General features: G+C 35.8%; 1 protein-coding gene across 1 annotated transcript in view; it reads right to left on the bottom strand.

Moving 5' to 3' along the window:
• The window catches only part of LOC128867051 (uncharacterized), a 145,928-nt gene that overhangs the window by 58,073 nt on the left and 67,020 nt on the right, over positions 1–20,835 (bottom strand). The window contains exons 3-4 of the mRNA XM_054108146.1: positions 6,675–6,776; positions 3,822–3,930 (exon numbers count right to left, since the gene is read on the bottom strand). Of these exons, the coding sequence (XP_053964121.1) occupies positions 3,822–3,930; positions 6,675–6,776 (211 nt within the window). The remainder of the gene's footprint in view (positions 1–3,821; positions 3,931–6,674; positions 6,777–20,835) is intronic.

The following is a 20,835-nucleotide window of genomic DNA, read 5'->3' as shown; positions in this document are numbered from 1 at the left end:
AACAAAATTACGCCAAAAAATAAGGGATGAATTGTTTTAAAGCGTAATAACTTTTTTTTTATTGATTTTATGGAAAATATACATCAAAGCTTTTTTATAGAGCATTATTTTGTGAACATTTTTGTCTATAAGTTTTTTCCGCTATCTTTATTTAGCCGTATGATTTTGAGCTGCTAAGCGGAGCAACCAATACATTAGCGAAGCGCGTACATGATTACACAGGCCGACAAAATTTAACCAACATTCAGACCCAGAAACCAGACTATATATTTCCGAAGGGTTATGATGCGCTGAATCCAAATCTGGCCTCAGAATTGCTCTATCAGCTCTGGTTTTCGAGATATCCTAACCTAAAAGTGCAAAAAACACCATTTTTCCCCATATTTGAAGTTATGTAGCCTTGCAGATGTTTTCTTTCACCAAAATTAAAGGATGGCATCTTTAAATACAAGCCTTTTTTTTTTCAAATGGCGTTTTGTTTGCTCAAATATCATTTTTTTTTCGCTGAGATATCGCATTTGAAATTTTCATGTTTCTAATTTTTCCTACTCCTGAAAATCGATTGAGATAACATAGACATGATATAGTCGATTACTAATTTTCTTGAATTCAGTCTTATTTTTCTTAAAATTTTGTCTCACACCATAAGTGTGCTAACTCACCAAACCCCCTACAATGAGTTCCTTTCAAGTGCGACCTTATGTTAGAGAAAAATAATTAAAGTCGCACGCGACAATATGAAGCCTATAGGTTCGGTGCTATAACGAGGGAATGAGTTTTTCGACTAAAAGCTCTAGCTTAATAAACAAAAAAAAAAAAATATGTGCCCACAACCACTCTAGGGACACTACCGTCGAATATTGAAAAAGAAAACACTAAGAACATTTCCTTCCATCGGGTCTTGGAAATCCTTGCTTTCATTCGTCGCCCCTCACACCTTCACTCTCGTTCATGGTCTTGTTTATGGTTCTCCTGATTATTCTCTAATGTCCCTGCCTTAAAATCAAAATCGCTCTTAAATATCCAAATATTTTTAAAAAACAAACCACGCCTATAACCGCAATCTCAAAATTCAACTGAAGCTGAATAAAAATCCCCTTAGTGTTGCTAGTTTTCGTGACCTGGACTTGTATTTATATCATATCCGGTATTGTTGGCTATCCATTGACTATCGAAGACTGCAGCTATTAAGTTAGGTTATGATGGTGGTCGGTCTGTATGACCAATACTGTTATATGTATGTTGTTATTGTTGTTGTTGTCGTTTCTACGACACTCGGTTCTACGTTACCGAAACGACCCGGATTTATTTCCGGCCAAGGACTGTCACTCCAGCAGCATTCCCCGTATGTAAGTATGGGGAATGGTTATGCTGCTACAACAACAACAACCAATACTGTTGTGATACCACCTCACTTGCCTCGGTTATGTTTCTTCGTGGAACCATTTTGTGGCTCCAATGAAGCGCACGATTGTTCTCCACCCCACGCCAGGCAGAGAAAATAAAAAATGTATTTACCTTCACTACTTGCTTTTATTTTAGCAAAAGCTGGACCATTGCAAAGGAATAGCTCAACTATTTCTTTCTCTTCCTTATCTCTACAACTTTTACAATATTCATGGGAGAAAACTCCTAGCCTCAAGCAATATCTAGCAAATAGTTAATGATCGGTTATACAAGCCACAATCTTTGAGATATCCTCTCTTAAAATGTTAAGCAGTTCCTTTATTTGCGGCCATACTAGCCAACTTAGCTGTTACGCAATCTCTCCATGCCCTATTGGCCTCTTGGATAATGTTTTCTTAATTATTAATTTGCTCGGGGCCATTGGCATCGCAATGGTGTTTTTATCACTAAGCAGAAGAAGAGTAGTGCCTCTCTTGGCTGGCTCATCGACTTTAGAATTTCCCTCAATATCTCTGTGCCCCGGCACGCAAATAAGGCTGACCTTGAATATGACACTAATATCATTTAGGGCTGCCCGGCATTCCCGTGCAACATTTGATCTTACTGTAGCCGCATTCATTCATTTAATGGCCGCCTGGGTATACAAGAATATATTTATAAAGGGTTATCTAGTAAAAGGTGTTATTGTGATATTCAAAGAATAATGCTATTTTTAACACACTTTTATTAGGTCGGGTTGTATGTATGTATGTAACAGAATCTTTGAGCTTAATTTTCACTGGCTTCTAAAAGTCTGATCGACTTGAAATTTTGCACACCTATCAAGGACCGATGACAATGCAATAATTTGATAAAAGTTTTCCATTATCCTTATTAGGATTGTCAGGATTAATATTTTCTTTTTTTACCTGTGGGCAAAAAGTAAGGTGAATTTGGTTGTAAAATGAAAAATCTTTATTTATTCTTGTAAATCAATTTCATCCCCTTCAAAACAATCCCCTCTCGATGAAATATACTTATGCCAAGGATTTTTCCAATTCCCGAAACATGCCAAATAGTCCATTTCCGGTATAGACATCAGTACCTTCTTCGATTCAGCTTTTATCTCCTCAATCGACTCGAAACGCGTTCCCCGGAGTGGTCTCTTGAGTTTTGGGAATAGCCAGAAGTCACACGGAGCCAAATCAGGCGAATACGGTGGCTGCGGAGCGAAATGTGTGAAATTTTTGGCGAAATGGTCACGAAGAACGAGTGCAGTGTGAGACGGTGCATTATCGTGATGCAAAACCCAAGAGTTGTTGGCCCATAAAAGATCAATGGTTTCGTTGCTTTTGTGACACGTAGCGCCGTCTTGGTCAAAAAATAAACGTTGCCCAGATTAATACCAAAAATCGTTAATCACCTCTCGATAGCGATAGATAACACCTGTTATGGAAAATCCCTTTAGTACTCGTAGTTTAGTCAATGCTTTTATAGCTTGAACCTCTGACTGATAGACGCTGCAGTAGTCTGGTAGTCGAACGGATAGTTGCAGTCCTAATTTCTTCGGAAAACTCCATAGTCAAGCTTATCGTCTAGCGTGGAACCATCTGTATAGAGATTTAATTACCCCCTTCTTCAGCTGTTAAAACCTTTCTCTTTCATTTGATATTTTCTTTCCACAGTGGGCTTTGATACACTGAATTAAAGTCATACTAAGGCACACTGGACTAATGCAGCCCCTTCCGGTTGGTTTAATTTATTTTTTTCTAGAGCTTGTTTGATATTCAATATTATTTTCTGTACTCCTATTAAGCGCGAATCAGCTGAAAATGCATATATTAATATAAATATTTATTGCATTAAAGTTGCATACCAAATTAAATCGCTGAAGCTTTTATCCTAACTTTCGACTCAATTATTCAATTGACTTGTATAAAAGTTCGTATTCAATAATAAATCTTCATAAAAAATGTTCATCTGCCACTGCCGGACAGCAGCGCCATTGACGCTGTAATAAAAAATAAACGTTTCACATTCGTACTCAGCAGAGAACTTATTTATTAAGTATTATATAGCATCGCCAATCTGGCGACTCCCTATTGATTTTCGCTCTAGCTGGGGTATCCACTCGCTGGTACTGGCTTAGTTTGAGTGCAATTTCTTTGCTGTAGATTTATTTAGCTAAATTCACAAGCGCGTGCTAAAGCATACTCATACATCTACCAGTTGGTACGTGCTGCTGGTTTCTCTCCCCATGATTTCCCTTGGCCTGCCACAAATCTAAAATAGTTGTTCTTCACGCACTAGGAAGTAGCAGCAGGAGCAGAGCAATAGAGCAGACAATCAGCTAAATTTGATGCAATCAATTTGTGCACACACTCATCGATACACGCACACATGCACACATTTCGTTATAGACAGGCGATACTCACCGACAACATTCAAATGCAAAAATATTGATGTGGGCGGATGGGTTGACACTTGGCACTCGTAGACGCCAGCATCACGTAGTTGCACGAATTTTATTTGCAGCGTCCAATCCTGTGGCATGCCACAACACGATTGAATTGGACAATCGAGCATAAGTGTGAAGTAGTACAGTGTTGGCGTTGGCGTTGATGTTGGCAAAAGTTTCCGATTGCGGCGTGTTGATTCAGGCATGAAAGGAAGCAAGAAAGTTACAGGAAAGTGTGAAAAATGGTAAAAATATGTACGTAATTGTAAATATGTATGTATTCGTAGATAAAAAGTTGCACAATCAATGGCAGTAGATTTTTATGTGAAGCAAATCATGCAAAAGTCTAACAATCTAATGCACTTTGCTGGCATCAGAGGCCATAAAGCAAAGCAACAAAAAAAAATAACAAAATAATTGAAAAACTAGCGCTAAAAGTTCACTTTGGTATAACGTTAAAAAAAGTAAAAACAAAAAGTTTTATTCGAAATTGTAAAAAAAATATTATTTTCATAGAACTTAACGATTTTTAGTGCACTATAAATTCGCCGCGTTTTCCAGGCATTATTTTTTGTTTTGCTTTTCGGTTGTATAAACCTTCTTTTTGCGGATTCAGCTGGCATTTCCGCAACAAAGTGTCAATGCGCTGTGAATTGTCGCACATGCACACCACACCAACCGTCGCAAATATATTTATGCGGCTTGTCGCATTTGTGATGCCTGATTGCTGATGCTGTTTTGGTATTACGCTGTTGTTGTTGTTGTGTTTTTTGTTTTTAATAGCTTAAGGTCATTCGCGTGTTTGATATTTTGTGTGCGCTTTTTCTTCATGACAGTCACGTTTCAGCGGCGCAACCGATGATGTTGACCGCATGTGCAATGCAACATTCATTGCATTCGTGACGCAATTGCGCATCACTTACGAATTCATGTGTGTGGCAAGTGTTACACGTATACGTAAATCCGGTGGCATGGACTTGCATTTACCGTTATACATATTGTATGCAAAAACTTTTGTGTTAAATACACTGAGTTAAATAACTACAACACAGGGATTTGACAAGTTTTCGCAATTTATTGGTTTCTTCTTTAATTCTAATAATTTTTCCATTCAAAATATGGTTCGTTCTCTTACAAAAACCACAAAAATCTAAGTTTTAAATTTTGTGCAAATTAAAAAAAAAAATCAAGCAATTTTAACTGAAATACCGAACAGTTTGATCAGAATTTACAGAAAAATTTTGAGTACGTTATTTATATCCGATTCAGTTCAGCAATAGTTTAATAAAGAGAAAGCCCGAGCGTCTCCAATTGTACCTTGATTTTTTGCATTTTTATTACTGACTGTGTTTTATGTTTTCCTCCATATAAAAAAACTCGAGCATTGGTCATACGGCGGAAATGCAAAAGACCGCCAGAAAAAAAATGCGCAAAAAACAGTATGCTTCTTGAGCTAAAGGGCTTTCCAATAACAGGTGTTGTCAATGAACGGAATCATGGAGAGATGATTAACGATTTTTTGTGGCCGGAATTGGATGGTATGGATCTGGACAACGTTTATTTTTTGACCAAAGCGGCGCTACGTTTCCCACAAGCAACGAAACCATTGATCTTTGACGGGAAAAGTTTCCGGATCGTGTTATCTCTCGAAGAGGTGATCACAATTGGCCACCGAGATCTTGTGGTTTAACACTTTGTGACTTTATTCTGTGGTGTCACGTGAAAGAGAAGGTCTACGCCAACAGCCCAGGGTCGATTTAAGACCTCAAAGATGGAATTCGTGAGACTATCGAGGGCATAGGACAGCTATTTTGCAATTCGGTCATGGAAAATTTCATGAAAAGGATATAGTCCTGTAAGCGAGGTCGTGGTGATAATTTGCCTGATGTCATTTTCCACTATTAACGGCATACCTTTCTCTTTATAATAAAATAAACATTCGATCATCCGATTAAAAAATAGCATTTTTCTTTGAATATCAAAATAACACCTCTTAGCGGAAAACCCTTTGCTCAAAGTTTCACTTTATTTAAAACTTCATGGGACACAAAATTGGATACGTAAATTTTTTCTTAAAATTCTCATTAAAATGTGAAATTTTGATAAAAATTTGTAGATTTCAACATTTTTTGTAAATAAATTTAAAAATAAATAAAAAAGAAATATAAATATTTTAAAGTGTCAAAGCTTGGCAATCATGGGGGTACCAATTTTTATAGCTCATTTCTTTCTAAAGCCTAAGTCTCTGAAAATTTACTTTGACTTTTATTAAATAATTTTTCTAGTGAGTGTCTCTCGATTTTTTTACCATCAACCGATAAAGTGTTGTTTGACCGCTATGCCAGCAACACAGAGGGACACTGCATGACAAATATACCTCCAGGTCAAGGTACGACTTACTAATGTGTTACTTACAAAGTGACCCTTAAACAACTTGTGTATGTAGAAAGATTTTAAATATGAACACAAACCTTCAGGCAAATTAGGAATTATATCTAAAAAATAAAAATATACATATTTGAGGTCGTTGAATCTCTTATAGGCGATTGGTTGCCTATAGGTGGATTGGAGCCAACGAATATGTTGTATTTAACTTCAAGCTATGTGGTTTGATGGTTTTAAATATAAGTCTGGTCACGAAATTATTTGACTTAAGGATTTGTGACTTGAGTACCCGACCAAAAAAAACAAAGGAACATGTCACTGTTATGTAAAATTTTCTACTTAATACAACATTTTTAAAACAAATTCTGCATGTCTCTGAACAGTGTACTAAAACTTAAAGTTGAGCATGAACTATAATCCAATTTTTTGAAACTATTAACTTTACCTCAGAATGTTTGAGATGTGTGGCGCTAAATCGCTCGTCACTGCTGTAGGTCGTCAACCCCACTGTCAGTAGATGGTAATCTTTCTTACGTATCCAAGAAACCTGAAATGGGGAAATAAGAATTTTTTTTTATTAATTTTAACTAAATATTAGATAAATAATCGTACGAATACATATAATTACATAGTGTTATTTAGATAATTTGCTTTTTTCGAGGCGTAAAAAAAATTCAGGTCTAGCTAAGCCATAAAAATCTAGACTTAGGGCCGTAATTTTTTCGTAGTTTAAAGCAGAGTTTGATAGTTGCCAGCAATTTTATGGCTTTTTATTTAATGGTAAAGCTTCGTATGTCTCCCCAAATACGAAATTTAGGTGCTTTCAATGGTATATAAATTGTTAATATACTATATCTTATGAAATGCCGGGTTAAAAGTGTAAAACATAAGTAAAATTAAATTTATGTTAATTTGTCCATGTTAAATGACATTTTAAACGACTAATTTGCTTATTTATAATTATATGAGAATATACTCCTTCCAACGAGCTATACATTATAAAAATCTACCTGGAGAAGTCATTTGGTCCTCTTTTTTCATCATAAAAAATTTACCATATACATTCAGGAAAAATGGAAAAACGATTAAGTAAACATTTTTAACTTAAGTACCGCGCATGTTTTCTAGATTATATACAGTCTGCGGCAGAAGAAAATGTACACCATATATTTATACGTTTTGACTATTTATTTATCTACTTTGTAATTTCCATTATTTGTTACAAAAATATTCATGCTACAAAAAAGGCTTTATAAAATGAAGCCTCAAACTTTATACAAAACTCTTAAAAATTAGGAAAACTTTCAAAAAAAAAAAATGTTATTCAACATTTTTAGAAAAATTTCGTGTATGCAACTTTATCGATCACTGATTGATTGGTACTTGTGCAAGTGAAAGTTTCAAATGGTTCAAAAACTGCGCTGATTTTCGACACTTTTTTCTGCTGATGGTCTTGGGGTTTACTTCAATATGAAAAAAAATGTTGAGTAGGCGTTAAATGTAGAAAATGCACGAACTCCTACAAAAGAAATCAGTGTGATTTTTGACCTACGTGAAACGTGCACTTTATTATATCAAAATTCAATGACCTATAAAACTGCGTATTCTAAATTTTTCTGAAAATTCTGTGTGAAAAGTTTAAAATTTTGATGTAGATTTTCCTAATTTTTAAAAATTTAGTACAAAATTTGAAATTTTGCTTTATGTGTTTTTTGTCGTGTGTTTTTATAAAAGAATAATTGAAGTTTATATAATTGTCAAGACTTTGACATTGACTGTAAATACAGATACATTTTCCATTAAACGATGTTAATGATAACGCGAGGCTCAAACTTGGGTAGCAAAGTCTTGTTTTTATGAGGAATTTTGTTTTTTTTCACGGCTACTTGACAAGTGCTAAAGATAACTGACGTAAGCCGCCATTTGAAAAAAATTGTAAACCTTTCTGTAGGGTTTATTACCTGGATTTGAAGCATTTAAATGCAATTCTGTCACAGTTATAAAACAATATTACTAGGTTTTGCTCCTTGAGTCATCAAGTGTCCCTTATATGGTTAATCAGCTCCTAATTAATGGCTAAATGCCGAAGTCTATTTCTGTACAGTACGAAGCTGCAACACCGTGCGATATTTCATAATATATAATAAAGGTAACCCTTAAAATAAAGGTAATATTCATATGTAAGAATATCTGCAATCTGTAGTTTATTTTATATAGAAATGCTGCAAATAAAGCTTTTAATTTTTCTCTTAATTTGCTTTTTAAAAGGTCTCTAAATGTTTAAACCCACAAAATGATGGAATTTTCGAAAATTAGTTTTAAATACCTGTACCGTTTTTATGATATTAAACTAGACATAAAATGAAAGGGGATATATTCAGCTATTAAAATAAAATATTTCCATTTTTGCCAGGGCAAATGTAGTAGGTACAATAATATCCTTTGAAAAGTGTGTATTTAAATATCCTTGTCATTTGCTGTTCTCTTTGCTTTTTTATATGAAATAAGAGTGAATATCCTGGATTACTTTCTCATTTGAAATTTTAATTTAATTTAAATTGATAAGAAATTAAAAACTAAGTATGCAGCATTACCATATTAAGTCCATAGTTTCAAGAGCATATAAAGGGTGGTTAAGCTTCAAAGGCCGGTAATGATTTTAAATAAAATACAATTTTTTTACGAAATTATTGTTATTTTTCTTTATTATGATAATACTAGTATGGCTGAATTAAGCATGGAACAAAATACCGGCAAAATGGCCGCCGCGGCCTCGGCGGTACACCTCCATCCGATGGTCCAAATTTTCGATGACGCTGAGGCATAATTGATAATTGATTATTCTATGCCGTTAATGTGCCGAATTATCTCATCCTTTAGCTCTTGAAATGTTGCTGGCTTATCGACGTACATCTTTTCTTTCAACTAACCCCAAAGAAAGAAGTCCAACGGTGTCAAATCACATGATCTTGGCGGCCAATTGACATCGCCGCGACGTGAGATTATTCGGGCATCAAATTTTTCGCGCAAAAGAGTCATTGTTTCGTTAGCTGTGTGACAAGTGGCACCGTCGTGTTGAAACCACATATCGTCCACATCCATAGCTTCCAATTCGGGCCATAAAAAGTTCGTTATCATCTCACGATAGCGAACACTATTCACAGTAACTGCCTGACCGGCCTTATTTTGGAAAAAAGTCCCAATGATGCCACCGGCCCATAAACGACACCAAACAGTCACTCTTTGTGGGTGCATTGGCTTTTCGGCAATTACTCTTGGATTATCATTTGCCCGAATGCGGCAATTCTGCTTATTGACGAATCTACTGAAGTGAAAATGTGTCTAATCACTGAAGATGAAGTGCGCGACATGCATTTTGATTTGAATGCCCGTTTTCATAATAAGCCTGAACAAATTTAACGCGTTGCTCGATTGTAAATCTTTCCATGGTTCAAATTGTGTTAGTCTAAAATTGTAAAATTTCAAATGAAATGCCGAAAAATCTTGAAGTTTAGGTGTGGTTCACATTCAACATCGGCCGTTAAAATTTAACCACCCTTTACAATTTTGGAAATCTGAATAACAGGGACGAAAAATGGTTTCGTTCTCCTCTACGGTTTTTGGAGCTTTTAAAGTATTTTGCGAAAATGCACGCCACACATTTTGCCTATTAAGCTGGACCCTGTTATAATTGCGATGACAGTAGCTATGTGCTCTCTTTTCAGAAAGCGCACATGTCGCTTGATTCCTGTATAGTTTGGCCAGAACTGTCTTGAAAACTGGCAAGCTGTGCAGTGTTCTAATCAGTAAATAAATTGCCAAGTAAAAATTTCCATAGTAGAAGTTGGCAAGTGGCATACGATATTCCAGAGAGAATCCGCTCGATCATATCGAGGGTTTTAAGCTCATCTTCTATATAATATCTTTCTAGTATAGGGTTATTTGGGGCCCAAGTGAGTTGAAGCGTGGAACCTATTTAATTTATCTATACCCTGTAGATTTGTTGACAGTCCATCGCAATTTCAGACTGAACTTCAGAAAGTAACTAAACTGAACGCTAATTATCTCGGATTTAGTCTGTTTCACAGCTGATGGCGAATACTTTAGCATGGAAGATGCTGCAATGACTAGATTATCGTAGACAGAGGCGTGGTGGTGCGCTTGATGAGGAAAAAACATTTGTCGTTAAGCTTAAAGCAATCGATATAGATAACTAAGCTGCTGGGTGGAGTACTGCTGTATTCCTCTCTCACTCTTCCCACTATTAGCGTGTCTTAGAGCGATTATAATTCTATCATATTTCATATTCTTATTCGAACAGACAAAATTTTTTGAACAAAATTAAAACTAATCATCAATCTAAGTCTCCCATTGTTTTTTATTTCTCATCAAAGCTGATAGGCATTTATTAAATAACGAAACATAATTTTATTTGTTTTTCATTTTACCATCCGACCACAAATGATTGCCTAGTAATTCAGGTCTAGCATAAATATTTTATCAAAAGAAGCAATTTATCTTTTCACAATAAAAAAATGAAGCAAAATGAATACGGCGTTACAATCAAAAATAAAAATATATCTATCTTAAATATGAAGAGACAAGCCAATAATTGGACATTGGAAGAGTAGCATATGATTTGGGAAAGGCACACACTTCGTTTCCGTAAAAACGTAAAAACTTAAAATAGACAAACAAAATAATATGATTGATTGAGAGTCTATCTAAAGGTCAGAAAGCCTACTGTTACATGAGTTTGAGCGGTATTGACAGCTTCTAGCAAACAAGTTGATGGGTGCAAAAAACTAACGCAAAAAGAGTAGCGGAGAGAAATGAAAATTACTGATGAAAAATTTAAAATTATTTTCAATATTACACCAAAGTCTCGGGTACAGCGATAAATACATTATGTGGTGTATAGATATTGGGTATTTTTCTACCCTTGGTATAAAGGCACTCTGCTCATGTTTACAAATCAGCTTGTCTATCCCTAATTCAATAAATTAGTGCAAATATGTTAAAGGTAATCCCTTTGAATAATGAATCAGAAAATAGAAAGTGTTCGGCTTGGTGATAAGCAGCTAGAAGAAGGTTGTTCTGTATATCATTTGGAATTTGACTTAAGTCAGATTTAAATAACAGAAGTATAATATTTTTTTATTATAATAAGCAAAACTCATGGAGTACAAACAATTTCGTTTACTAAATTTCAATGGCTGGCTTTACAGCAGCCAATTCCGCCACTCCAATTTTGGTGTACATTTTCGCGTGTTTCGCTTTTCATTTCACTAGGGACAACTTCGATTTCTAGTATACCTTATTGAGTAGTATATCTTTGACATGGCCATGCCACACATTTTTAATGTATTGTTTTTTTTTGCCTCTCCCATCCTTGACTACTTATATTTCTATGTTTGGATTAATTGTCGATGCAACAGTACAATCGCTTAACATTAAAAAAAACTAACAATAAATACTTTATTATCTGAGTGAAGTTAGTTTAGAATAGCTAAGGCTGATTTCTTTTGCTCTCTTGTCAAAAAGTGCTACTTGGGACAGAGTAGAAAAAGACAGAAATAGAAAGTCACAAAACGATTTCGCTATAGACACAAGACATACAGTATAAGTCTATCATTATTAATACAAGGTGGCATAATATTATAAACGTCTCTTGTCGTTGGTGTCATACAACAACAGCAATTTATAAGTTGCCGCTGCCGCACGAATTTTGTTTCACAAGACATTTGTAATAATGTGTTTAAAGGCGTCAGTAAAAATTATAAAAAACCAAAGCGGTTTTTTAGCTTCTTAGGAAGGGCATTTATTTAACTAAAATTGCATGCATCCAATTACAACATAAAAGAACATAGCTTTTAAAGCTAGTATTTTTTATATTAGTTGATTGAATACACAAACAGAAGCATAAATTTAAGATATTACTGAAATGGCGGTGCTTGGATATGGTATTTTGTAGCCTTTTTTCTTCAATCAGATACAATATCACATCTTATTTTAGTGCTAGTGGCTTGAACACAGGAAAATAAACTTGAAAAAGAAATATATATTTAGAAACTAAATATCTGAATGAAGATAAAATCGGGCAATAGCAAATTAGTTTTTTAACGCCACATGTTTGCTGATTTTTGCTGCCCGTCTATCCCTGATACAAATGTCGAATCGCCTGTTCGCATATTGCTTCTTCGCACAAATTGGAAAATTTGGCATGTAAGTTCAAGTGGCCATTAATCATTGGACTGAAACTAATAAGACTACATGTCCACACATATTCGCACAAACTTATCGTTAGACGTTGCGTATACGTAACAGTAGCACGATGACGCCTGTGTTAACACTCACACATATGCAATTCATTTCACAACTACACATGTGCATGTTTATGAGTAGCCATCAATTTCAAATTTTTAAAATATTGATAGCTTTAGTTTTTTTTTTTCATGGGCAGCCGCCGCACAGTGACCGAAAATAGCAAAATACGAAGGACGAAATTTAATTTATTAAACGTCTCAGTTAGAAGTTGTATTAAAATATCAATAATTGAGAAAAAACTGGAGAAAACCACCGAAAGCTTGTTTAAGGGATCTCACAGTGAATTGACGCCTACTTTACTTTAGCCAAAAGTAAGGAAGTAGGTAATTGCTGATGAAAAATTTGTCACGAATGAGAAAAACGTCTGAGAAACACAGTGATCGACTTGCGGTGAGTGAATGTTGCAAAGAAATCATGAACATCTTCTATCAGACTAAAAAATCAACAACTGTTGTGTTCCAACAAGACAAAACCGTTTGGCTCTTTAGCTCTTTAGCTATGTGTTAAAAGCTTCAAAGGCTCATATTGAAGGATATAATACAGGGAGAACGATATGAAGTGTTACCAACTTCACACTGCTTGTATCTGCAAAACAGCTCATGACATCAACGTCAAAATTGTTGTAATGACAGTTCAATATATTGTTTATGAGCCATCAAAAGCATTTGCGTCTCAGTTTTGTTGATTTTTTTTGTCTGTGATGGAATTCAAACGTAATAGTGTGATTGCGTTATATTTGGCTGGAAAATCACAACCAGCCATTGTTCGTGAGCTCACTCACCTCAAAGTGAATAAAATGTTTGTGTATCGCACTATAAAACATTACAATGATACTGGTAGCATTGCAAAACGCTATGGAGGGGGACCAAAAAAAAACGAAACAACGCCAGAAATGGTTCGGAAAGTGAAGGCTCGACTTGAACGAAATCCTCGTCGAAGTGGAAGAAAAATGGCCAAAGAACTGAAAACATCGCAAGACAGCATTCGACGCATATTGGAAAATGAGTTCAAGGTCAAGGCTTACAAGTTCCAAAAAGCTCACGATCTTTCACCCCAGCAAAAAAAAGTTCGGTGCGAAAGAGCAAAGAAGCTGTTGCGCTTGCACGAACGTGGCAAATTGCCTAACATTGTGTTTTCTGATGAAAAAAATTTCCCAATCGAGCAGTTCATAAACACTCAGACACTCAAAACGATCGTGTTTACTTGACCGAGCAATTTTCAATCGCAAGTAATGGCTTGGGCCGCAGTGACCGCTGATGGACGCTCTGCAATCGTTTTTAGCGATCCTGGTGTCAAAGTGAATGCGACTTATTATCGGGAAAATGTTTTAGAAGCTGCTTAAGAGCCGTGGACACGCAAACATTTCGGTCGTAGACCATGGACATTCCAACAGGACTCGGCATCGTCTCGCAAAGCTCGTGTGAACCAATAATGGTTAAAAAATCATGATCCACACTTCGTTTCGTCTGGCTTTTGGATTCGCCAGACGCAAATCCGATGAACTATTCCATTTGGTTCAGTTCGGAGAGCAAGATGAGGACTAAAAAATATGCCAGTATGGATGCGCTGAAAAAAGCGATTATACGAGAATGGGCCAAAATACCTCAGGAACACATTCGTGCAGCATGCAACTAATTTTTTGACTGTTTGAAGGCTATAGTCAAGGCAAAAGGTGGTCATATCGAGCTAAAGTGAATGTACATTTGTTTATATTGTAATCATTTTTGAACGATTTCGTCTTTGAAATCAACAAAAAACTAATTTCACACAAAAAAGGTATGGTGCTTTGAATAGGTTGTTACCTTCATATCGTTCACCCTGTATATCCGCTGCACAGTACAGGTTTGAAAACTAGCGATTGTTTCTATGCAAGTACTTGCAATATTTTCCTAATAGTACAAATGGATAAAAGTAATTGAATAAGTGAAATATATTTGACGGAAATGGGATAATCCCAAGCAATAAAAACTAAGATTAACTGCTCTGGTTACCATACAAAAAATATATAGTGTTTGAATATTTCAAGGGGCAAAGAAATAAAAAAAGTGACTAACGATATGGAATTACCACAAAACCTCTTTCCGGTCTATTAGACCCTTATTAATTGGGAGGAGAACTGAACTCTTTCAATAGAAGAATTATGAGATTGTCTTCAAAATGAATAAAACCTAAAAAACTCACATACATATTTGATCCAAATTGGAAAAAAACCGAAAAAGATTACAATTTTCTATTTCGTCTAATATCTAGATAAAAGGGTGGACGTGATGGCAAGTCAATCTTGACTATTTTATGGAGTTTTCATTTTCAAAATATATATAATATTTGTGGAATAAAATTCAGCGAAATTGAAATGCGGGTATAATTTTTTGACGTTAAACTGTACGCCTTAGCTTAGTAATTTTGTTTGTGACTACAGTCTAGGACTCACCAACTTGAGTGAAAACCATAGAGTAACCTTAATTTGGGTCCCGGGACACCGGAACATAGAAGGTAACGAAAAAGCTGATGAACTGGCAAGAGGGGGATCTGCCATGAATAGCGCTCTTGCAGTACCAGTACTCACTCCACTAGGTGAGGTCAAGAATGCAATTTCCCTAAAATATCTTCGAATTGCAGATTGGAGATGGAGAGACCAGACGAAATCCAAAATCAGCAGAACGTTATGGCCCACCTACAACCTCAAGCAATCGTTGACATTAATAAACATGAAACGACGGGACACATGTAGACTTACGGCAGTCATAACTGGCTTCTGGTCTATCGGAGAACAAGCCGCCAAAATAGGCATCCCTCACAACACATACTGTCATAGTTGTAAACAACCGGAGAAAAAAGAAGCAATCTTCCATTTCCTCTGTGAATGCCTTGCCCTATGGAAGGACAGAATGTTAGCCCTGGGCAAACCGCTGTTCGAGAGTCTCGAGCAACTGTCTGGCTTAGACGTCGGCAACCTAATAAGGTTCCTAAACCGCACAGACTGGATATAGTCCTGCTGCAAATAACTGTTATACAATTTGGTAACGAGGATGTGGCAACAAAATGGTGCGGAAGCGCTAGTTGGATTCTGGATGAATCACCACTCTAAGCAACCAACCAACAGTCTAGGACTTGCTTGTTATTACGGACATCAAAAATCAAACAAAAATATAAATATCTAAAAATCATAAAAAAACCATTTGCCATTGTGGCCATTTCCATTGCCGCATGTGGCATAAAAATGCAGATCTCTCCGATTGGTTGAACGAGGCTAAGACTCTAACTAATATTGTCATATATTTTGTTTGCCTTTTTGGGTTCTCCTCTTTAGTTTTTTTTTTTCGGACAGCAAAAGGTAAGCAAATGTGGAAAAAAAATATTTGCAGAAGCCTGACCCACTCAGTGCGAATTTCTTGCTGTAGTCAGTTCGGCGCACGTCAAGGTGAACACCAAATTACCAAATTTCGATTTGTTTACCTTATCCTTTCGCATTTATTTGCATAATGCGTAACCCTTTTTTTCCTTTAACACAAAAATTGAAGTAAATATTTTTTTGAATATTTTCCTTCCATTATCTCGTTCATTTCTTTTTTATTCACTATTTGTACCATTTATGGAAATGCGCCTTATCGCCCACGTGGAGCACTGCCAACAATGGCAGCATATTTTAATTTTCCAAATCCATACCAAAAATGAGTTCCAGTCAAGGTCCAACATGTTGGGATATTTACGTTTTACATATTTGGGCATTAATTTTTAAATTCTCATTTAAATTTATTGACTTTGCTAATATGCTGGAATACACTAATACAACATCAGCGCTATTGCTCTGACACAACCAAAATGGCAATAACGAATTCAGCACCAAATTCTGTGTACATATTTTTTAAGTAAATGCTTTTGGCCGAAAAAAATTATAAATCTTTACTGCCACAGCTTGTTTATTTCATCTGATAAAGACCGACGCCTGCCTATTGTGCTGATATTTTTTGTTCACTGCTACTTCGCTCACCGCCTCATCACCCCACACACTATTTTCGCATTCATTCGCATATGTGTTCGTGTGATTTGTGCGCACTCATTGTCTGAAAGGAAGCAGAAGAAAATGCTCATATTTGCATGCATCTTTTGTTTTCTAAATTGATTGTGGCGTCATATTGTCGCCGTTGAGCTTTCGTTTTAGTTTTATAAGCAGCAAAGAGCGTCGAATTGACGCAAATGCCGAAGCATTATTACAATAATATCTTCACTCATTTGCCAACATCGTAGGCTTAAGCACTTAAATAGAATATGATACATGTTATCATGCGCACACACATACAAGCACACACTTGTGGGCTCATATATTTACACACTTATGAAGTGAAACCATTTTGACTATAAACTAAATTTTCACAATTGCTATTCAAGCACATTGGGCTTTGTGTTGTTCCTCGGAATTAAGTAAAGTAGGAAGTCGCTTTTGTCCTTTGGCACCGCAAACTATTTGAGTGAGTAATAAGCAAATTCTATGCTGACATATGTGGAAAAAATTTCAGTTTGGGTGCATTTTTATTCTTACTTAATATATTGCGGGATTTTAGAATCGTAAATGGCAATTGGTAAATAAGTTGACATTAGTTATTACCCTTGAGAAAAATACAAAAGCAGCGGTAATCGGTGTTGTCTACTTTAAGCCTCTTTCTATAGTAAACACGTACATAAATATAAGTAGATACTGTCACATCACACAAAATAGTTTTTGAATTCCTAATAATATTATTAGATATTTAAATTTATATGTATATAGATATTAAATCCACTTTTGGCATACAGAAAAGTGTATTTTTAGTTTTCTTAACTTACACCGGGCGATATGATTTTTGGGTCTGTCTTTTAAGTGTCAAATTTGAACTTATTTTACGTTACTATTGGAGAACAAAATAAGTTTTGTGAACAATGCCTACATCTGCAGATTAATTTTTCGTATCTTTTAGAAAAGTTTTTACACACTTTTATTATACATTTCAAATAGAAAACAATTTCCTAAATATTTGCGTCTATATACATACAATAATTCCAGAAAAATGTTTAAAAATAGCAAAAGAATTCACATTAATATATAATAATAATAACCAAGTTTAAAAGTAAACATTCTTAATGATTTTTTGATGTTTGTATGCCTTTTTAGTATTACTTAAATGCCTTATAGACGTAAACAGAGCAAACTTTGAAAGCTGTGAATGGATAAGTTCGCACTTCTCGAAGCCTAGAAATATAATTTATGCATTAAAATAGAGAATTGAAAGAAAAATTGCATGCGTCTATTCTTATTTTGATAGAAAAAATCTATTAAAAAAAAATATTACAAATTCGAAAAACTTCAGCCCTTTGCACGCAAACAATTGGTGATTGAAGAAAAAGTACTGCGGGTCTTAACTGAAGACTTTTACAATACCTCCTGATTGCATATTGTCTTCGTAATTTATTGAGGGTACCAGTCATCGTAGTGGAATGGATTTTGGGCGCGAACACCATTCGGTAGTGCGTCAATTCGAAATCCTTTGTAGGCATGAAACACTAAATATCACAGTAGAAAAGACGTTTCTTCTCCCGTGAAAAATATTCTCATTAGAAAGTAAATATTTGCCGTTCGGAGGAGCCTAAAGATATAGATACCTCCAATTATTGAACCACTTCAAGAGGTACATCACAAATTTTTGAAGACGTTTGGCCCAACACTGAACTGAGGATTTTTGAAATTTTTTTTTTTTAGCAGAGCAATGAAATAAATAAGCACACCTCCATCCGATGGTCCAAATATTCGATGATGCTGTGGCATAATTGATGTTCTATGCTGTTAATGTGCCGAATTATCTCATCCTTTAGCTCTTGAATTGATTGTTGCTGGCTTATCGACGTACATCTTTTCTTTCAAATAACCCCAAAGAAAGAAGTCCAACGGCGTTAAATCCCGCAAAAGAGCCATTGTTTCGTTAGCTGTGTGACAAGTGGCACCGTCCTGTTGAAACCACATATCGTCCACATCCATTCGGGTCATCAAAAGTTCGTTGTCATTTTACGATAGCGGACACTATTCACAGTAACTGCCTGACCGGCCCATAACTCGCACCAAACAGTCACTCTTTGTGACGAATCCACTGAGGTGAAAATGTGCCTTATCACTGAAGATGATTTTGTGCGAAAATTGGTCACTCACTATTGCCATTTCCTGCCATTTTGATTTGAACGCCCGTTTTCATAATAAGCCTGAATAACTTTAACGCGTTGCTCGATTGTGTATCTTTCCACGGTTCAAATTGAGTTAGTCTGAAATTAAAAAGTGTCAAATAAAATGCAGAAAAAGCTTGCCGTTTAGGTGTGGTTTACATTCAACATCGGCCCTTGCAATGTAGTGTTTGTGGTTTTTTAATGGTTTACGTACGCATCAACTTCACTAAAAAAATTGTTTTCCGACTATTCATGTGAATAGCAAAAAAATTACAGAAACGTTTGGTATAGCGAAAAGCTCAAAATTTCAAAAAAGAGCTTTTTGAGAATTTTTTGGTCCAATTCACAAGCAAGTGGCCAAAATGACTCAAAAAAATGTTTATTAATGCTAACCCTAAATTTGTTTCATAGCCCAAACAATTGGATATTAGTTTTTTTTATTGAAGTGAAACTTCTTTAGGCGCGTCGGGGGCCCCAAGGCAGATTGAAAATAGGCGAGTGAAACGGTAAGTTCGGAGCGTTACCGAAATCCGTCAAATGGGCGGGGCCAAGGAGCAGCTGCTCCTTCCTACTCTCGCCTATTCGCTCTCTCGCATCGCAAGCGCTGAACGAAATGTATATAGCACACAAGTAAGCATTGAAGAAGACTGGCGACATGCAGGCAACCGACAATCGACAACCGACAACGGGTATTATAGATAGCCATAGCCCGTGCAAATGAGTGTTGTGTGTGAGTATCAGATAAAGCGCCGATTGAATGTGTGTAAGCGGGAAAGCAATAAGAAACTGCTGTGAAGTAAATAGATGGTAGGTATGGAGGAGACGAAGCGATACAATGAGTGTGTTTGCCAAACGAGTGACGATAGTTGAAGTAGAAGGTTGTAAAATGACATTTCAACCGTTTCGGTGATCAAAGCAAATTGATTAACGCGCCAAAAGTAGGCAAAAAATACTATTGGAAGTGCAAAGAAATGTCAGCGTCAAGTGCAACACTGCACCCAAGTGTCAAATTTGAAGCTAATAAGGACAACAATAAGTAGTACAAATTTATGTGGAGTGATATAGAAAAAAAAATATGAAAACCTGAATTTAACACGAGAGAGGGGGGAGAGATCTAAACCGGGGCTCCCATGCATGGAACAACCAACTTAGAAGTTTCTTCTTCACTTCTACCGTGCGTGAGTCTGACAGACCCTAGTTTTTTTTTTCATTCCGTTTTCTGTTTTTCTTGCTAACATTTATATATGTCGCCGACGCTGAAATGCCGAAATGCCATTAAGTTCTAATGGGAAAAACCCGTTTTTCGAAACTTTCGTATAAAATGTTCGCAGATCGATAGTATTTATTTTCCCTTTTTAGTTTCCAAATTTTCAAAAATTTTACCCAAGGCTTTTGGAAAAAACAACGGTTTGGTGTGCATTTTCAAGCAGTGGAATAATTGCATGTAGCCTTTTTTTTAATATTTTCTGGCCATCTGTTCTCTGCATCCTTCCTTCAGTATGCACCAATGGTTTCAACAAGATGACACTACACCGCACATGGTCGGAGAGACCAAAAAAATACTGCGTGGTTTCTTCCTTAACAAACTGAAAAGTCGATTCGGTGACACATTTTGGTCGCCCCGAAATAAGGAGAAAACTAGCAAAGAAAAAGGAATAAAAAGGTACAAAAAGATTGTTCGCGCTCAAGCACGTGATAATTAGAGAAGTAGTTCGGCAAGTGGCGCTCTTTTGTCAGCCTTCCTTGGATGCAATGTTTCGCAGGTTTTCCGCAATCAGTGAAGCTTTGAATAGAGCCATAATGTCATATGGCTTGGACGCAAAAAAAATTCCATTTTCATTTGTCAATCTTGTGACATTTGCATTTTATATTTAACAAAAGAATTTTATATATAAAAATATAATCAAAATATTTGATGTCAACTTTAAATCAGTATTTTAATTATTGACATTTTTATATAAGTTTCTTTTGCTTTACCTCGACTTCTAAGTATCAAATACATTTTCAGGAGTCTGCAGCAAATTAGTAGTAAAATCAAGTCCACTGAACCTCTGCAGGCACTGTCAAGTAAACTTGTCAGAGTTCAAAAT

This window comes from Anastrepha ludens, chromosome 6 (genome assembly GCF_028408465.1).
Source record: "Anastrepha ludens isolate Willacy chromosome 6, idAnaLude1.1, whole genome shotgun sequence".
Taxonomy (NCBI): domain Eukaryota; kingdom Metazoa; phylum Arthropoda; class Insecta; order Diptera; family Tephritidae; genus Anastrepha; species Anastrepha ludens.
Note: the sequence above shows the minus strand (reverse complement) of the source record. Positions and strands in the feature narration are given on the sequence as shown.